Source organism: Eremomyces bilateralis (assembly GCF_010015585.1).
Source record: "Eremomyces bilateralis CBS 781.70 unplaced genomic scaffold P152scaffold_32, whole genome shotgun sequence".
Lineage (NCBI taxonomy): Eukaryota > Fungi > Ascomycota > Dothideomycetes > Eremomycetales > Eremomycetaceae > Eremomyces > Eremomyces bilateralis.
The window spans coordinates 188,245-207,676 of NW_022985098.1; the positions used below are offsets into that span (position 1 = coordinate 188,245).

The following is a 19,432-nucleotide window of genomic DNA, read 5'->3' on the forward strand; positions in this document are numbered from 1 at the left end:
TGAGTAATTCAAAAGAACCGTGGGAGACCCTTTTATCCCGCGCCTGTCACCATCACTTTGTCCCTGAGTGATGCCATTGCGCCTTGGATTCTTTTCGGCCTTCAATTCCTCCTCATCATAACTTCGTCCCTTCAATTCATGTATTAATTGGCTCGGCTTCCTTTCTCGAAATATATCCATTTTGTTGAAGTGATCGCTGCCATGTTGGGCAATATTTCCATGGTCAGCGGTGCCACGGAGCAGAGGATGGGCGTCTCTACTCCAACTGGCACACATGCCAGACGACCGAGCGATGATGCGGTATCCACGACCCGGCGGGGGAGCTCAACGGGCAACCGACGACCGTCCTTCAAGTCCATTCGTTCCAGGCCAAGCCACGATGTTTCACGATATGCCCACGAATCGGCTATCGACGACGACGAAAAGCCCACGACACGTGGGGAGAGCGGGAAAAGCGGCAGCTCGCAGGCTGACCAAGAGCGGGAAGAGTATGTGCTGGGGTCGCAGGAGGAGATGGCCGCGCGAGATGAACATGTCCAGCAGCTCGCCCGCACTCTAACGCAGCAATCCACCTTCACCACCACGGGCAAGAATCCCTTCGCTCCGGAGGATCACCCGGAGCTCGACCCCCAGTCTAGCCAGTTCAACCCACGGGCATGGACAAAGGCGATGATGCGTGTGCGCTTGGATGATCCGGAGTCTTTCCATCCCCGCACCGCAGGCGTCGCCTTCCGCAACCTCAACGTGCACGGCTTCGGCCAGGAGACGGATTACCAGCGCAGCGTCGGGAACGTCATTTTCGAGGCCGTCGGCATGGTCCGTTCGCTCCTGCGCCACGGGAAACGCAAGATCGATATCCTACGCGACTTCGATGGCTTGGTGCGAAAGGGCGAGATGCTGGTGGTCCTGGGCCCTCCCGGATCTGGTTGTTCCACTCTGCTGAAGACCATCTCCGGCGAAACGCACGGTATCTACATCGGAGAGGATTCGTACCTGAACTACCAGGGCATCAACGCCCAGCAGATGCAGAAGAACTTCCGCGGCGAGGCCATTTACACCGCCGAAGTCGACGTTCACTTCCCCATGCTGAGCGTCGGAGATACCCTGACATTCGCGGCTCGCGCTCGTGCGCCTCGCAAAATACCAGGGGGCGTCTCGCTTAGCCAGTACTCGCAACATCTGAGAGACGTGATCATGGCGGTGTTCGGTATCAGCCACACCGTAAACACGCGCGTTGGTAACGATTTTATTCGCGGCGTGTCAGGAGGTGAACGGAAGCGAGTGACCATTGCGGAGGCTTCCCTGAGCGGTGCCCCGCTGCAATGTTGGGATAACAGCGTGAGTTTCTCCGGTCCCCCTGAGTAGCGTCGTACTAACCACTGAGCAGACCCGTGGCCTCGACAGTGCCAACGCCGTTGAATTCTGCAAGACGCTACGCATGAACTCCGACATCTCCGACACCACTGCCTGTGTGGCCATTTACCAGTCGCCCCAGAGCGCGTACGACACGTTCGACAAGGCCACCGTGCTCTACCGTGGCCGGCAGATCTACTTCGGGCCGTGCAACGAAGCTCGGAAGTATTTCGAAGATATGGGATTCCAATGCCCGGATCGGCAAACCACCCCCGACTTCTTGACCTCCATGACCAGTGCCGAGGAGCGTGTGGTGCAGCCCGGTTGGGAGGACCGTGTGCCACGCACGCCAGATGAATTCGCCGCGCGATGGAAGGAGAGCGAGGAGCGCAAGCGATTGTTGGCGGAGATCGATGAGTACGACAAAGAAAACCCGTTCGATGCGGAAAACTTGGAGAACTTCAAAAAGTCCCGACGAACCCAGCAAGCAAAGGCTCAGTAAGCTACCCTTCCGTCATCAGCCGATTTCCATTCTAACAGTTGCAGATCCGTCAAGTCTCCGTATACACTCTCGTATACGCAGCAGGTGTTACTTTGCGTGTGGCGCGGGATCCAGCGTCTGAAAGGAGATCCTAGCGTCACCATTTTCCAAATCTTCTTTAACAGTGTCCTGGCCCTGGTCATCGGAAGCGTGTTCTACAATATGAGTCCAAGCACCGACAGCTTCTTTCAACGTGGCGCCTTGCTTTTCTTCGCCGTGTTGATGAACGCGTTCGGTAGCGCGCTCGAGGTATGTCGCCCTGGCTGTCCCAGGAAAGTGCTTGCTAACGGTTGCAGATCTTGGTCCTCTACGCTCAACGCCCGATCGTGGAGAAGCACTCTCGCTACGCCTTCTATCACCCGTCCGCCGAGGCCTTTGCATCCATGCTCTGCGATATCCCGTACAAAGTGTGCAATTCGATTTTCTTCAACCTGGCAATGTATTTCTTGGCGAATCTGCGGCGCGAACCGGGACCCTTTTTCTTCCTTTGGTTCGTCTCGTTCATCTTGACGTTGTCCATGTCCATGCTCTTCCGCACAATCGCCTCCGTTTCCAGGACTCTTTCACAGGCGTTAGCGCCCGCTGCGATCCTCATCCTGGCCGTCATCATCTATACCGGTTTCGCGATCCCCATCACGTACATGCGAGGATGGGCCCGGTGGATCAACTACATCAACCCCGTCGCGTATGGGTTCGAAAGTTTGATGATCAACGAATTCCACAATCGCGACTTTCCGTGCACGCTGTACCTTCCCATGGGCCCCGGGTATGAAAACGTGTCGCTCACCGAGAAGGTCTGCTCCTCGATCGGCTCGGTCCCAGGGCAAGATTTTGTCAACGGCGACGTGTACATCAACTCCGCGTTCCAATACTATCATGCCAACAAGTGGAGAAACGTGGGCATCCTGTGGGGCTTCATCATCGGTTTCATGATGTGCTACCTGGCCGCTACCGAATTCATCTCCTCCAAAAAGTCCAAAGGCGAAGTGCTTCTGTTCCCCCGCAATCATATCCCCGCCACTGCAAAGCGTGCCGAGGATGACCCCGAAGCCGGAAGCGAGCCCAACGCTGTCCTCGAACAGAGGCTGACCCATGATCCTGCGGATGTCATCCAACGACAGACTGCCGTGTTCCACTGGGAGGACATTTGCTACGATATCAAGATCAAGAACGAGGAGAGGCGCATTCTCAACCACGTGGATGGTTGGGTAAAGCCCGGGACGCTGACGGCCCTAATGGGTGTCAGTGGCGCCGGTAAAACCACCCTTCTCGACGTTCTCGCCACGCGGACCACGATGGGCGTGATTTCCGGCGACGCCTTGGTCGACGGGCGCCAGCGTGACGCCTCCTTCCAGCGCAAGACGGGCTACGTACAGCAACAGGATTTGCATCTGCCGACGTCGACCGTTCGCGAGGCGCTGACCTTCTCGGCGCTCCTCCGTCAGCCGGCCAAGGTTCCGAGGGAGGAGAAACTCGCATACGTCAACGAAGTCATCAAGCTCCTCGACATGCAGGAGTACGCCGACGCCGTCGTCGGCGTGCCCGGAGAGGGGTTGAACGTCGAGCAGCGCAAACGTCTGACCATCGGCGTCGAGCTCGCCGCGAAACCCGAGCTGCTTCTCTTCCTCGACGAGCCGACTTCGGGTCTGGACTCGCAGACGTCGTGGGCAGTGTGCGATCTAATGGAAAAGTTGACCAACGCCGGCCAAGCCATCCTGTGCACTATCCATCAACCCAGCGCCATGTTGTTCCAGCGGTTCGATCGCCTCCTCTTCCTCGCGTCCGGTGGCCGTCCCGTGTACTTCGGCGAGATCGGGAAGAATTCGGAGAAGCTGCTCAGCTATTTCGAACGGAACGGTGCGTCGCCGTGCCCTCCCGATGCGAATCCAGCCGAGTACATGCTGGCAGTCACCGGCGCGGCGCCGGGTACCACTACGGACATCGACTGGCCCGAGACGTGGCGCAGTTCCCCAGAATACGACGAGGTCAAGGACGAGCTCGCGTCTCTGCGTGGTCTCCGGAGAACGAGCACGGCCGTAGCCAAGGCCACGGACGAGACATTTTATCACGAGTTCGCGGCGCCTTTCGGGGAACAATTCCGGCAGGTGCTGAGGCGCGTGTTCGAGCAGTACTGGCGCACGCCATCGTACATCTACTCCAAGCTCGGCCTGTGTCTCACGTCCGCCCTCTTCATCGGGTTCTCCTTCTTCCGCGCCGACAACACGCAACAAGGGCTGCAGAACCAGATGTTCGCCATCTTCATGCTCATGAACCTCCTCCCCCAGCTCACGCAACAAATCATGCCCCACTTCGTCACCCAGCGTGCCCTGTATGAATCGCGCGAACGACCGTCCAAAGCGTACAGTTGGAAAGCATTCATGCTGGCCAACATCCTCGTGGAAATCCCGTGGAACACCCTCATGGCCGGCATTATCTTCGTTTCCTGGTACTATCCGATCGGAATGTACCGCAATGCCCAGTACGCCGATCAAACGGACGAGCGGGGTGCGATGATGTTCCTGTACATCTGGATATTCCTCCTATTCGCCAGTACGTTTGCGGACCTGATCATCGCCGGCATCGAAGACGCCGAGGCAGGTGCCGGTCTTGCCAATCTGCTATTCTCTCTCTGCCTGATCTTCTGCGGGTAAGTCTCCATTCGCCCCTTGCTATGGTAGCTTGAACTGACCAACCCTCTAGTGTCCTCGCCTCCCCGGCTCAACTCCCGCGGTTCTGGATCTTCATGTATCGGGTGTCTCCGTTCACGTACCTTATCGACGGCTTGCTATCCGTCGGCGTCGCCAACACGTTCGTGACGTGCGCCGAGAACGAGTTACTTCACTTCGATCCTCCGTCCGGGCAGACGTGCGAGGAATACCTCGACCTGTTCAAGAAGGCCAACGGCGGTAACATCCTCAACCCGGGGGCGACCGCCGACTGCAGCTTCTGCGCGATCGACAGCACCAACACGTTCCTGACGGGGGTGAGTAGCAGCTACGACCACCGGTGGCGCAACTTCGGGATCCTATGGGTGTACATCATCGTCAACGTCGCGGGCGCCCTCGGCTTGTACTGGCTCGCCCGCGTACCGAAGAAGGCGAAAACGGTAGAGAAGGATGAGCAGGAGATTTCGGAGAAGGAAGAGCGGAGGCTCTCGGAGAAGGCGGGGCGGAGGCTCTCGGAGAGAGTGGTAGAGCCGAAGACGGAGACGAAGGAGACGAAGGAGTTCACGGGGTCGACGTCCACCTGAGCGTCAACACAGTGCGACAAGTATGCATAGGCCATCTGGACTGGGGTCCAATGGTCGGTAGTCTTTTGGTTGGAGTTGGTCGAGTCCCTGAGTGATAGGTGGATAATAGACGACATTCCCCTTACTGGATTTCATATGTAAATAATAGAGCTGCGATACAGCGCAGAGAATCGGTTCTACACCATGTTTCTTAATGTCAACACGGGGGTACGGAATGTCCATTTCACATTCGTGACCAGTCCGTCCTATGCTCAGCAGTGTCACGCGAAGCCGACGTGGTGCAGATAATCACGGTTCATTCGTTTGGCAAGGCAAGGTGCATTGTCATCCTCGACCTCCAGAGCTCCTCAGGGTGGAAAACCAAGAGAGGGGGATAATAACAATAGGACTACGAGTTCAGCTAGAATAGTCGAAGAAGTGAAGATTCATTCTGATATATCAACCGTCTGGACGCACAATCTTGGTTCACTTGACATTAAATTCACAGCAACGGAGCCATTGGATCTAGTGGTTCATCCCAGCAGAGTGGAACATGGAATACTCCACTGGTGTGTTGAGTCCAAAGGCTACTTCACCTTTCCCAAGCATCGATTGCCCTCTGGAGTTACCTAATAATAGGGTCCTCTATGCTAATTAGGTAGTAGGCAGTGGTGGAACCGTGGACGCATGGGCAGATGTCCCACGATCACGATCGTGACCGTGATGGAGGCAAAACGGATCAGTTAGTTACCTCCGCACCTTCACTCGGTACCGGTACTCGATTCCCAGAACCAAGTCCCACGATCATCGGCTGGCCCCAGGGTATTCGGGGATTCCAGAATGGTTCGATGCGTCGCCGTACATGCTCCAGGTGCGTATCGGACCAGGAACCAAAACCAACCATCGGATCCGATGAACCACGAGCCTTTCTATTGGGTCGTTCGTCTAGACATGTCCGAGAATTCTAGACCTGTAGACGTCAGAGATCAAATCCGATGGACGAGTGACCATGGCGGGATTCCAATATTCTTCGTTTTTCACATGTTTTTCATGTCGGGCGATGCCCGAAAGAGAAGTTGGGCTCGTGACTTGGCGTCAGACGGAGATCTTCCAAGGTTTCTAGAAGGATGCGATACACACGTCGTGCAGTAAGTTCGTGGGTTCCGGCTATTCCGTTAAGTTGTGCCTGGTGGGCCGGTGGCAAACTGGACACAAGCGACAGGAGTTGGCAGCGACAAGAAAGCTGCCACTGCGACAGACAGACGAGGTATTCTTTTACATGATGAGAACTCGATTGTTGACTTCTCCGCAGCCCTATCGCCTAACCATATTAGACTGCCGAGATCGACTGGACGGGAAGGTGACGTCGCAACTCTCGAGCCCTCTGAGAGGGGCGAGAATCGATATGCATCACGCAGCCCGTCGTCCTTGGCTGTTGGGGTTGTCAATGTCTAATTTCCAGCGTCGCATCTTCTATCCGATGCCTATTCGAGGCTCCAGCATTACCCCAGTATTACTCCAGTATTACTCCAGTATTACTCCAGTATTACCCCAGTATTACTCCAGTATTACTCCAGTCTCCTCCAGTCCACCACGGCTACGCCGCTGTAGCGCTGCACTATTATCGTGGATTCGCGTACCGATCAAATTGACTGCAGGTCCTGGGGCTACCGAAGTTCGATGAGGGTTCATTTCTTGGAGTTTAGACAGTTTAAGATAATAATAGTATCAGAAAATTCATACGGTACTGTGTAATCTGTAGACTGTGGCGCGTAGTGCTAACCATCGAGATACGTATTGGCATTGAAGCGTTCTGTGCGTCGTCCCCAACAACCATTACCTGGTTTCTGGCCCTTGTTTGGCGCCTTGGATATATGCCAATGCCGGGAATTAGGAAATTTCGTCGGTCTCGGCCCACGAAAGACCACTCGGGAGGTTCATCCATAATCAAATACGAGAATATGGATCTTGACTCTATCCCCAAGCGATGATTGCGATTCTGGGCCCCACCGCGGACTGAGGGGCTGGAGCATTGGAGGACGGTGCCGACGAACTCACATAATACCTTTCCATGTGGCGTGTCTTCGGTTCGAGCTTCAACAATACTTGAAAGACGATGCAGAATTGCAGACCTAACCGAAGAAGCATCGCGTGACCCATTCCCATTTCCTCATCTCGGCAAGGCCGGCGTACTCGAGTTAAACTCGGTCGTGGCGTCGCTAGCGAACGAACAGACCGATCCGTGGTCAGCATCGATCGGGAGAACTGAGAAGGAAGGGATCACGTCAGCCGCTATCATCAATTTGACGACCAAGAGTCTACTGTCCAAGAGTCTACTGTCCAAGAGTGAGTGAGACCAAGACTGACGAAGTGGAACCATTTCCTCGCGTTGGTCGTGGTCTCGTGGAATCTCGTCCGTGGTTTGGTCAGAAGTCCAAACAATTGTATTGTTTCCGTGAGGAGTACGCGACATGGGATGATGGAGCGATGGGACGTTGTGGCGGAAGTGCTTGGCAGCGGAGCAAAGCTTGACGCTGTTGATAGCCACGGACGGGCAGCCCCTGTCCAGTTACGCCATGAGAGAGGTTGTGTTGTCAGTTCTTGCCTTTTGGGGTTGCATGCGGTTTGGACTCTAGAGATGAGGAATATGGAAGTGCGATGAAGATTAGGATGGCAGGCATTTCGAGTAAGAGACAAGTAAATAAAGTACGATTCGGTTCGGAAACGCAATGTAGTAGTACAAGTAACTGGGTCCGCACAGCAGTTAATTAAGAGAATGGCAGCATCCTGACCATCACTGTCAGTCGTGTCAGATGAAGCCGGCCGATGGGGTTGTGACTTGTGATCACTGACTAGGGACCAGCTGCGGCTGGGGTTACAGTGGCACGAGTGGAATCGTCTGGACTCTCGCGAGGAGCATCCCCGGCGGGCCAGGCGCTCTCCTTGAGCTACTCAAGGGGAAATCCAACGAAAGCCAAACATCACTATCACGATGAAGATTATAAATTTATCGATGGTTCATTGAAGAAGGTGAAAAGTTGGTGGCGCTGATAAGGAGATGAGGATTGATGAGGGTTGATGAATAACAGGGCAGGAGCGGCCGAAGGATGACAGGGATGGGGCAAGGGGGTCGCAATCATGTCCAGATCGGGGAGGTGCGAAGGAACGGGCCAAGCCTTGGGGTCAGCAAAGACCGCCAAGATTGCAACGCCAGAGGTACCCCACCCTAACGGCGCCCACTGCCCAATACGTCCTCTTCCCCCCTGTCTTTGCCCTCCTGTAATAAGTAATATGCCATCAATATGCCAATCCAAGTCAGGTGCTTGCTTGTTCTTGGACCTCCTGCCTTGTTCTAACCTCCGCTTCTACAATTCTGCCAGTCAGGAAAATACCTAATAACTTTCTTGCAATTCGAGCTACTGTGTACTGACAGCTAGAGGCTTGGTTAGAGGCTTGGGGAGCTGTGCCAGGAACAGAAGGAGCTTCGTGTCTTGGGGAAGCACCCCTCGGCTCCAGAGCCTCTCCGACCTTGTTCCTCCTTCCCTCAGTCCACCACTCCATGTGAGTCCATCCAAATTCTAATGCGTCAGACGCTCTGCGCTGTGTCGCTTCACCTGACGTTGTACTTTAGCGTCGCTTGCCACCGGTGGCGTATGAGAGGCTTGACGCTTTGCGCTTTGCGGGCTTTGCCGCCGTTACGGGCACCGTACCGCCCGAACTCTCACCACTCGGGCACTTGTCCCCAGACTCCGGCGGAGGCTTCGCGTCGCTCGAGACTAGCGAGTTGCGACATGCCGGGTGTCTGCTGATCGGCCCACGTTCGATTCCTCTTCGGTCTTCATAGCATCATGACCAGAGTTCAGAAGGGACATGCGACATACCATTAACCATACATAGTAGTATGCTCAGGAACACTCTCGGCATCGGACTATTTCGATGAACTAGGGTCATAATTACCACGTAATCATAATGCTGTCGATGGTGATTGGTGAATGGTGAATGGGGGCTTGTTGTATACAAGATGAGGTCCGGGTGGCGGGTACTGTACAGAATAGTATTTATTTCGAAAAAAGCAAACGCCGCGTGCGTCATGGTTGTCTGCAAGATCACCGAAATTCCGTGAGAAATAAACCGAACGTCCGAGCGGCATCGCTAATATTGGGAATTCGGGACGATCAATGTCGTGTTCAATTGCCATCTTGCGAAATGTAAATTGTAAATTGCAATGGGAATGAAACCAATAGAGGACTGTCCGTATGTCGCAATTTTGGGACCAGCGACCGAGATGTAGATGAACCAGTCAGTTCAACCAGTTGACCAGGTAAGGCTCACCCGGAGGGGGTTCCCTTGCTCGTGCAGTATCACGAAAATAGAGTGACACTATTGCTACGGGCAGCCCTGCTAACTGCCGGGGGGTGCAGGAGAGATGATGATGGGCAGCCCGCGCTGGTCGTAGCCCGATGACCGGACTCTTGTCGCTCACTGGGTACGATACCAGTACCGAGCATTAAGGAATATTCTGTATTATTCACATTCCACTGCGTCATGCACGAGCTCAGTTGGTTATCATGTCGTTTCATCGCTTCATACCTGAAGGTGGAAGTCCATGCTCATAATCCTGCGACCGTCAATCGTGCCATAGGAACCCAAGCATCAAGATTGGACGGAGGGAATGAGAAAGATTAGAGAAATAGGCAAGAGTCAAGACTTTCAAGAAATCCAGAACACGCTACCGTTATCAGCGATCCCACTAATGTCCCAAATAATGTCCCAGGGACCGAGCGAGATCGAGAGAGGCAAATGGAGCTGGTGCCCAGTTGGGTCTAAACCCAGTCCCACTCATGTTGCTCCGATGTCAATTAGGGGCCAAGCTTCCCGCCGAGCTAAGCGTTATCAAGCTGCGCCATCGGTTTAGAAATTAGAGTGCCGGCCGATGGTTGTTTGAACGTTGCTCGTGAGAATGGAGAATCAAGAGTGATGAAGATGCGAGCCAGGACGGAAAAAATGGGTTGTTTCGAAGCCGATCATTCAGTAGTTAGAGCCTGGGGATTTAGCTAAAGAATGAAGATCGAGGGAGAAAAGAGGACAAAACAATGGTCCAAGGAGAAGGGAGGGTAGAAAAAGGGAAGAAAACCCTGGTAATCCGGTCATGGATTCAAGGAAACGCGATGCAACGGAAAGATCTCTTGGAGACTTGGACGCTTAGGATGATCTCTTACCAGTATTGTACCAGTACCAATAACCAGACCATCATACCTGTACGGTAGTGGGTGTAGTGATTACCGGTGTTAGTAGTGAAGAGTTAGGAGACGAGAAGAGGCAAAATCCCCGCGTTTAGCGTATCCGTCACCATGTCGCCCTCCCACACTAAACTTCCTCCACCTTCTCACTATCTCACCACTAACCATATGCCGGTATCGCTTCCTTGTCCACGCAACCAGCACATGCAGATTGTAGATGTCAGTATTCCGTACTCTGTATCGAAACTCTAGAGTCTCTCCACCTGTCCACTGTCCAGTTCGCTGCGGAATCCCCTCAATTCTCCTGCACCGAAGCAATTAGTCCGCGTCGTCGTCGGCCATCTCCCCGTCTATCACCCGTTCTACCTCAGTACGTACCTCTGCACCCTTCAAAGCACCGACCACTTCGCTTCACACACTCCATCCAACCATCCATGACGATTGGACCAGTATGTTGGTCTGCCACAATGGTGAATTGGCCGTAGCGCCACTGTCCCATGGTCCATGGATGCAGGATGATGGTTCGTACCGATACTGCCGTTCCCACCTCCCCAATCGCTATACCTCAAATCTGTACGCCCCCCCTCCTGGACGACCATCCCATCCTTGCCTCCCGCTCTCCGTACTACTTAAAACCTCCCGGCCGCATCCCAGCGTTGCATCTTTTTCCTTTCCTATCCCGCTCCCTCTGTCATCGTCCATTGTACGAAGTGCGGATGTTTCCTCGTTCCGCCAAGCCGTCGTCATTGTCTTCCCCATCACTGACCCCCAACCTCACCACTCCGGCTCGCCGCGAGCGGTTCCAACAATCCCCTCCCAGCTCCTCCATCGATCCTGGTCGCGAGCTGTAGCCATTATCGATAGATCTTAATTCTTGATTTCTCTCCCATTGACCCATCATGGCCACCTATGAGAAGGGGGTCCTCCCGGATCCGGAGAAGGAGGCCGCACGCGAGGTTCAGCCTGCTCCCGCCTACGACACCGAGGGACGAACCGCCAGCGTCGTCTTCAAGAACGAGGAGTTCCAGAAGCTCAGCTTCTGGACTCGTAATGGCTTGAACCTCGAGTCGTTTAAGCGCCGCGAGGGCTACGACACGACCAACCAGCTCAACCAGACCATGAAGTCTCGCCATCTGCATATGATCGCCATCGGCGGCTCCATCGGCGCCGGCTTCTTCGTCGGCTCTGGAAGCGCGTTGTCCAAGGGTGTAGGTTTCCCTTTCGGGCGTACGTCTGCGTCGTACAAACCCACGCCGGTCCGCTAACCTTCGTGTCCAGGGTCCAGGTGCGCTGCTCATTGATTTCGGCATTATCGGGGTGATGATGTTCAACGTCGGTAAGTCGCAACGCTACAATCGCGTTAACCATGTCCAAGGGAAGAATTCGTATCCTGACCTGTCGTGCTAGTCTATGCTCTTGGAGAACTCGCCATCATGTACCCGGTTTCCGGTGGTTTCTACACCTATTCCACTCGCTTCATCGATCCTTCGTGGGGTTTCGCCATGGGTTGGAACTACGTCTTCCAATGGGCCATCGTCCTTCCGCTCGAACTGACTGTCGCCGCTATCACCGTAGGTTACTGGGACAGCGATATCAGCGTCGCCGTCTGGATCACCGTCTTCCTGGTCGTTATCGTCTTTATCAACATCTGGGGCGTCTTGGGCTATGCCGAAGAAGAGTTCTGGTCCAGTATCCTCAAGCTGTCGGCCACCATCATCTTCATGATCATCTGCTTGGTCATGGTGTGCGGTGGTGGTCCCAGCGAAGGGATATACAGTGAGTATTGGGGCGCCCGCAACTGGTATAACCCGGGCGCATTCGCCAATGGCTTCAAGGGCGTCTGCGCTGTCTTCGTCACCGCCGCCTTCGCCTTCAGCGGCACCGAACTGGTGGGTCTCGCCGCCGCCGAGGCCTCCAATCCCGTTCGGCAGCTGCCCGGCGCCATCAAGCAGGTCTTCTGGCGAATCACCCTCTTCTACATCTTGGGCTTGTTCTTTGTCGGTCTCCTCATCCCCTACGACGACGAGAACCTGCTGGGTGCCAATCCGTATGTTAGCGTTGATGCCTCGCCGTTCGTGCTGGTCGGCAAGTACGCCGGTCTCAAAGGCTTCGACTCTTTCATGAACGTCGTCATCATGCTCTCCGTCATCTCCATCGGCATGTCCGGCGTCTACGGCGGCTCGCGCACTTTGACCGCCTTAGCCGAGCAAGACTACGCCCCGAAGATCTTCGCTTACGTCGACAAGAGCGGTCGCCCGCTGCCCAGTACCGCCGCCATCTGTATCTTCGGCGTCCTCGCCTACGTCAACTTGACCTCCGACGGCCCCACCGTCTTCGACTGGCTGCTCGCCTTGTCCGGCCTAGCTGCCCTGTTCACCTGGGGATCCATCTGCTTGGCCCACATCCGCTTCCGTGCCGCCTGGAAGTACCAAGGACACACCCTCGATGAGATTCCATTCAAGGCCGTCGGCGGCGTCGCCGGGTCGTACCTCGGTCTGTTCCTCATCGTTCTCGTCCTGATTGCTCAGGTAAGCTTCCACGCCCTCTTGCACATCGCGCCCTGGCTAAACCGTGTTCCAGTTCTACATCGCCCTGTTCCCGCTCGGCGGCGAAACCAGCGCCGAGAACTTCTTCAAGTCCTACCTCGCCTTGCCCATCGTCATGCTCTTCTGGGTGTGCGGCTATTTCTGGAAACGCACCGGCTGGTTGACCATCGCCACTATCGACGTCGATTCCGGTCGTCGCCATCTCGACCTCGACCAGGTCCGTGCCGACAACGCCGAGCGCGCCCTGTGGCCGGCGTGGAAGCGCATCCTGAACCTCATGTTCTAAGGGAGGAGGTCTTTCAGTGGCATGTGTGCATCCGTCCCGCTCTATATATATCAGTCGTTGCGATCTGCTCCGCGGGGAAGCGTCCAGGGGCTTGCGGCTTCACGTATCGATGTTATCCAAGAATCAGGGCGGTCGCTCAGATGTCCCGTCCATTTTGCATCCGAACGCGTAGATCTTTTTAATTTGTCCTGTGTGCTTTGCCGGTGAATGTGCGTCCAATATGCTCGAGCCTTGATAGCTTTCTTGTCGATCCACGGCATCCCTGAAAATTGCCCCATTCGGAAATATCCTGTCTATGATCCCGGCACTGGAATGCATCGCCCAACTTTCCAAGGATTTGTATTTTTTTCCGCCGCTCATGGAGCCACTGCAAACGCAGACAGTTGACGGTAACACCTGTATGACGGGGTGCGGGCCCGCTGGATTACTTGTATGGTGGTGAAATCCTGGGCACTCGTACGATTGCCTCGTAAAGCTGGGACCTCCGCGCCCTTCGACCATGTGCGGCCCACTTCGACATGTCAATTGTCAGCCACCACCAAGATTTGAGCACGCAACCACTGGCGACGACGACTCCGCTGGATTAATAATTACTCGCCAGGCGTCCCGATTATGTGAAAATCCAGTTTAATGTGCCCTGAACCATTGCGATTTTACAAGGTTCCTTGTGAAAGCGTGCCTAAGGGCGTAAGACGGGCAGGATGAAGAATACTCGGGCCGAAGCCGGCACCGATAGCGCCGATACTCACAGAGCAGTCGTGATTATATTCCACCCAGGCGTTCTGTGATACCGTTGACATCTTGTTAGGAGAAGTATCTACCAAGCCAGTACGAGAAGCTCAACCGAGATAAATCTGACATTCATGGCTATCAAACCGAAACCGCTGTGCTTTCATCTGTCTATGCTGGTTTCCGACTGCGCTCCAGACAACGACGCTTCTCCTTCAACACCTCTGACGCCGCCGCCTGAGGAACCGCTTCCCGGCTCCAACGTGACAGAGGTACCAGCCCCTCCGAGACTGGTGTCGGTCACTGGGGTCTCGCCGAGGTCGCTGACACCGCCGCCTGAAGAATCGTTTCCCGGCTCCAATGTGACAGTGGTATCAATCCCTCCGAGACTGGCATCAGTGACTGGAGTCTCACCCGGATCGCTCGGCCCATTGCTACCTACCCCTGGAACCCCGTCGCCGACCTCAGGTCCCTCCCCGTTTGTTGGCGAACCACCTGGGACTTGTTAGAAAAGATTGTCGGAATGGACTCGCGCTCAACTCACCCGTAACCTCCCCCGTCGGACCTCCAGATCCATCAGACGAACCATCGTTCCCAGCCTCTGGCTCTAGTTCAACCTGTGATTCCGGCTCCGGCTCTAGCTCCGTCTCTGGCCCCGGCCCCCCAAACACGCAGATCCCTATACAATCCGCCCCGCCGTTCCCCGGGTCACAATCGTCTCCCGGATCGTCCGCGCACAGATAGTTCCGCGGGCACGCGAACCCGGGGTACCCACCGCAGCGACATCCCGCGCCGACCTCGCGGCCCGTGCACGCGTTCCGCTGCACGCAGATGCCCGGCGCGTCGCACTCGAGCCCGCAGCCCTGGACGCGCGGGTCGTTCATGCAGATGTAGTTGACGTCGTCGGGACATTGGAGACCGCGGAGAGTGCCACATGGGGCGTATGTCGGGGGTTGGGTGGAGGGGGATGGGGGGGAGGGGGTGGTGCTGTTGCCGTTGCAGCGGGGTGAGTCAGGGTACTCGTTGCACCACCATGGTTGAGTGTGCCCGGGTTTTCGGGTTGGGGTTGGAGCTTTGGTGCGGGTGCGGGTGATGACTGGTTGGCGTGTCACTGTCGACGCTCTAATGACAGGGTTAGGGGGTCGCGTGGATGCGGTAATCACTGGGTTAGGAGGCCGCGTGGATGCCGTGATTACAGGATTGGGAGACCGCGTGGACGCCGTGATGACGGGGTTTGGAGGGACCGTGGATGCGGTAATCACTGGATTTGGAGGAACCGTGGATGCCGTGATGGCGGGGTTGGGAGGCACCGTGGACGCCGTGAGTACCGGGTTCGGAGGGACCGTGGATGCCGTGATGACGGGGTTCGGCGGCACCGTCGTCGAGTTGATCACCGAGTGGGGTGGCACCGTGCATGCCGAAATGACCGGCTCAGACGCCACTGTTGACGCCGTAATGACCGAAGGATCTTGAGGAAGAGCGAAAGACACGCCCGTCAAGGCTAGGAAAAGGAGTGAAAGCCTCATCGCGAACGCACGCAGACACGGGAAAGTACAGCGGGACAGAGTCAACCGATCGTGAAGAGGAATTGGATCGCCTGACCTTTTAATAGATGATCAGTTCCCGGGTTTCGAAATGATCTGGACCTGGAGAGCAATCTCGTCGCTCCACTTCATTTACTCGGACCGGTTCTGACGACATGCTTTCGCAAGGGTAATGTGAGTCTAAATTGCCTAGAAGTAGAGGATGCGCCAATTCGCCTCGCCGACGTGAGTTTAAACACTTTCCCATCCGGTAGGTAATTGGCCTTTGTGTCTTTTCGCGGGCGTGGGTGATAGTTTTTATTTGATCAATCAAGGTTGTATCAAATAGACAAGGGGTTCACTCGAGGATTCGGTCTTGGCCAAATATATTGCTTCGACCCAGCAATTTGCGAGATATTGGATCGAAGGACTATTTTAATCGCTATTCAATGGCGATGCCTTTTTTTAGTCGTTTGGCTTCGCATAGTCCTTTAGAGGGCGTAGTTCTGCCAGTCTGCGCAATTGAGGATTCAGATTGCAGGAATACATCGGTTGATCGTTCCGAAAACAGTACCAGAACCTCTGGTGAACTTTGCTGACAGTCATTATTCGTGAACATTGCTCTTTAACGGTAATATATATCGGCCGTAATGCGAACCTTTGCACCGTGGCTTGCCTTCAACGTCGAGCCTTCCCCGGATTCGCCCTCTTTCCCCGCTTCGCTGTTTCCTGGAACATTTCCTCAGGCGGTTCCTCCGTCGCCCGTCGTTTGGCGCCCTTCCCCGAACCGGCACCGTACTTCTCCGCCAGCCGGTCGAGGAACGCGTTCGAGTCCTGCTGGCGCTGTGTATTCCGGCTCTGAATCAACGCGGCCAGCGCCGACTCGTCCGGCTCCGACCCTTTCGTCTTCTTTGTCTTCTTCTTGGCGTCGCCGTTTGCGAACAGCTTATCGTGGACGCCCATCTCCCTCGCCAGCTCTTCCGCTTCGCGTGCCTCCTTCTGCGCGTTCCGCTCTCGTGCCTTCTTGCTCGCTCCAGACTCCGACGCGTACTTCTTGTAGGATTTGATGGTTTTGTCCTGAATCTCGCGATTCAAAATCTCCCGAAATCGCGCGTCATCGTCGACGGGATTGCTCAGCATGACCTCTTCGTAGATCACATCCATATCCCCTTTCCCTCTGTTGTATGCCGCGATAAGGTCGGATTTCTCTTCCTCGCTGCCCTGGTATTCCGATTTGAACTGTTCGATGGCCTCGTTCGTTACCACTTCTTTCATCTGCGCGCGGAAGAAGTCCCTCCAGTCAAATTCATCGTCATCCAGGTCGACGGACTCCTCCGTTCTTCCTGTGGTGTCGTAACGCTGACGGCGGCGTGGGTCGGAGAGAATCGCATATGCAAAGGCGACCTCTTGGAACTTGATGTGGGCTTCTGCTTTCTGGTCCTCGGGCGCTTTATCTACCGCGAATACGATTAGCATGCGACGGTTCGTGGACAACCGGGGACGTACCTGGGTGATGCTTGAGGGCCGCTTTCCGATATGCAGACTTGATTTGATCCGCCGTAGCGGATCGCTCGAGCTCCAATACCGTGTAGGGTTCGATCTTTGGTGGCTCCTCGTCTAGAAGTTCTTCGAAGTCATTCAGCTTCTTCTTGCGAGACGCCATCTCACAGTAATAAGATGGGAACTGGGGCGGTTGGAATGTGATGGAGAGTTTGATGGAGGGACAGCAGAGAGATAATGTAAGTTAAAGAAAGCGATGGGATAAGATGAATTTGATCTGCTGCTGCAGGACAGTGTTGACATGAAATATGATTTACGTTGAAAGATAAAAGGTGCAATGAAGTCGGGACTTTTGGTGGGAGACGCGTTGGACGCGCCACGCGTGTGGCTGGAGTGACATCACACCCGGAATACAGTATCCAACCCATCAACCGAACCGAACTGAAGACCTCAACTCATCAATTCACCTCGCGTTTTCGAAAATTAACTTCCCGTTCGATTCCTGTTCAATTTCCACAACCTTGGTGCCGAGTTAAGTACTGTGGTTCCTGAAAGCAAGGTCCGACTGACAGACATGGCTGATCTCACTGATCTCACTGGCTCAACAATGATCTCCCTCCCATCAATTACACCAAGTTCCATCATTAGCGATTGCTTGCGTGTTTATCGTGAATAACCCCGATTAAAATCAAGAAAATTGGCCGTCTTGTCTTCTTGTCATTGGTGCCTTGCGATTATTGTCCCCCTGCTTTCGCTTTCTTGTTGGGTTAGAAACGTACTACGATATTGTCCGTGTCCCTCCGTGAGAGCTCTCATTTATCGACCATCAAAGAGTTGGAAAGAAATGTATAGACACCGTGCTATCAGAGGTAGTCATATGTTTGGGAAAGATGTCAAGTCATACTCGATATTACTACGATATATTAAGTTGACCACAAATGACACCGATCATGCTCATAAGCAGTAGTCCTTCTTTATGGCTCTCCGCCCGCATCCTAAATGATTAAATGCCTCTTATGCACCACGATGTCGAGCTCCTGGTCTGACATGATCAGTGTTTTTTAGTGATACAAGTATACAACCATCCGGGGTTAAGATACAAGTCTTCAAGTCATAAATTGGTAATGAACACAGAAAATACACGTCCCAACACAAATCCAACGCATCAAATTGCTATTTGCTTCGATAATCCCTCATTTCATTCTGGTTGTTAAAACAACTTGCAACTCTCTGTCATCGTGCATAACTGCAGTCTGCAACGTCAAATTGTCAACAGTCAACACAACGCAGCTTACATAAGTCCCCATGTCATATCATTCATGTGGCCTAATTAGGGCAGTCCAAATGAGCTCATCTGGATTAAATGATGAATTACGGAGGAATCTCATAAAAGGTGGCAGTAATGGGCTCGTGCATTGCTGATTCATCATGATGAGTCATGTAACCTGCCTTCTTTATGAAGAATTGAGGATTGAAGCTATGTATATACACGTCCATTCCTGCTATGGTTTGGTTATTTAAGCGATGAAAATGTTGATTACAAGACTATATACAGTTGGAGAGAGCTTTACGAATGGGTAGAATCCACAAATACCGATGTGAGTGCCTAAGGCACCCACATTTGGTAATGCTATACCTAATTGGGCTAGTATTTATGAGAGCATTTATGAGCGCTAGAGATAAATCGGGTTAGATTTCATGAAGACTTTATGAGGACGGCGTGCCCTAATTATTGTGGCCAGTCGGTGGCTCGCTGCCCAAAAGCCCAAGGTGACTACAGTTCGGCTGACCTCGAAAAAGGTTCGGCTGACCTCACGTGACCCATTTCATCACCTAGAAAGTTCATCTAACCAAATTCGGAGGTCAGTTGAGCTTCATCAACAAATCCTATACTAAGATTTAATATATCACTATTGTTAGCTCCTTCGACTGAAGTTTGAAGCGTATCTCGATGTCTTGTCCAATTTATGAGTCAAAGCATATATTCTACTGACGTCGCTGTCTCTTGTGCGGGCTAAGTCCTTTCCAAGCATTTGAAGCCCTCTCTGCTGCAGCCCTCTTCGGACGCTGTCTGCGCACATCCTGAGACCTAGAAATAAAATTTTGAGCACCGACTTGTGCAAATCTTTCGGCGTAGAAATCATTCATATCTCCAAAGTGATAATTCCATGCCATTGTTGGAGTGCAGGAAGTATACACTCCCCTTGTAGCGAGAGCCATATTCCGTGCTTCCATCAGTTCTATCGGGTCATTTTCCTGCCCCGTCTCTGCCAAAAAATTGGTCACTGTGCCAAAGTTACTACAGTTATATAGTACAGGCTGAAGCCGTCGACGTTCGATATCAGTAAAGAACTCTTCTAACGACGGAGGTTGCCAAGTAGGCTGTAGAGGGGATCGAGCCATAGGAATAGGCACAGTAACAGAGACTGGTAAAGACGAATAAGATAGAATAGGGGAAGATATAGGGGCAGGTGTAGGGGTCAAC

General features: G+C 53.9%; 6 protein-coding genes across 6 annotated transcripts; 4 read left to right on the top strand and 2 right to left on the bottom strand.

Annotated features, from left to right (window-relative positions):
• Nucleotides 1–513: 513 nt before the first annotated feature.
• P152DRAFT_468866 (ABC drug exporter AbcA) lies at nucleotides 514–5,379 on the top strand (the record flags this gene model as incomplete). The annotated part of the gene is made up of 6 exons (XM_033680852.1): nucleotides 514–1,338; nucleotides 1,388–1,851; nucleotides 1,900–2,143; nucleotides 2,191–4,541; nucleotides 4,595–5,000; nucleotides 5,311–5,379. The coding sequence occupies 6 exons, from the start codon at nucleotides 514–516 to the stop codon at nucleotides 5,377–5,379; spliced, it is 4,359 nt and encodes a 1,452-aa protein (XP_033530356.1).
• Nucleotides 5,380–5,818: 439 nt separating this feature from the next.
• P152DRAFT_452669 (uncharacterized protein) lies at nucleotides 5,819–6,807 on the top strand (the record flags this gene model as incomplete). Its single annotated transcript, XM_033678308.1, has 3 exons — nucleotides 5,819–5,994; nucleotides 6,223–6,271; nucleotides 6,436–6,807. The coding sequence occupies 3 exons, from the start codon at nucleotides 5,819–5,821 to the stop codon at nucleotides 6,805–6,807; spliced, it is 597 nt and encodes a 198-aa protein (XP_033530357.1).
• Nucleotides 6,808–8,161: 1,354 nt separating this feature from the next.
• Nucleotides 8,162–8,967, top strand: P152DRAFT_517357 (uncharacterized protein; the record flags this gene model as incomplete). The annotated part of the gene is made up of 3 exons (XM_033683004.1): nucleotides 8,162–8,442; nucleotides 8,557–8,684; nucleotides 8,755–8,967. The coding sequence occupies exons 1-3, from the start codon at nucleotides 8,262–8,264 to the stop codon at nucleotides 8,965–8,967; spliced, it is 522 nt and encodes a 173-aa protein (XP_033530358.1). The 5' UTR covers nucleotides 8,162–8,261.
• A 2,295-nt stretch (nucleotides 8,968–11,262) lies between these two features.
• Nucleotides 11,263–13,195, top strand: P152DRAFT_404855 (uncharacterized protein; the record flags this gene model as incomplete). The annotated part of the gene is made up of 4 exons (XM_033676785.1): nucleotides 11,263–11,571; nucleotides 11,642–11,699; nucleotides 11,771–12,891; nucleotides 12,944–13,195. 4 exons carry the CDS (start codon nucleotides 11,263–11,265, stop codon nucleotides 13,193–13,195), a joined length of 1,740 nt encoding a protein of 579 aa, XP_033530359.1.
• A 2,930-nt stretch (nucleotides 13,196–16,125) lies between these two features.
• On the bottom strand, nucleotides 16,126–17,110 carry P152DRAFT_404899 (DnaJ-domain-containing protein; the record flags this gene model as incomplete). The annotated part of the gene is made up of 2 exons (XM_033676790.1): nucleotides 16,126–16,901; nucleotides 16,954–17,110. 2 exons carry the CDS (start codon nucleotides 17,108–17,110, stop codon nucleotides 16,126–16,128), a joined length of 933 nt encoding a protein of 310 aa, XP_033530360.1.
• A 1,603-nt stretch (nucleotides 17,111–18,713) lies between these two features.
• On the bottom strand, nucleotides 18,714–19,432 carry P152DRAFT_213623 (uncharacterized protein). The gene has a single exon (XM_033674433.1). It carries the CDS (start codon nucleotides 19,348–19,350, stop codon nucleotides 18,934–18,936), a length of 417 nt encoding a protein of 138 aa, XP_033530361.1. The 5' UTR covers nucleotides 19,351–19,432; the 3' UTR covers nucleotides 18,714–18,933.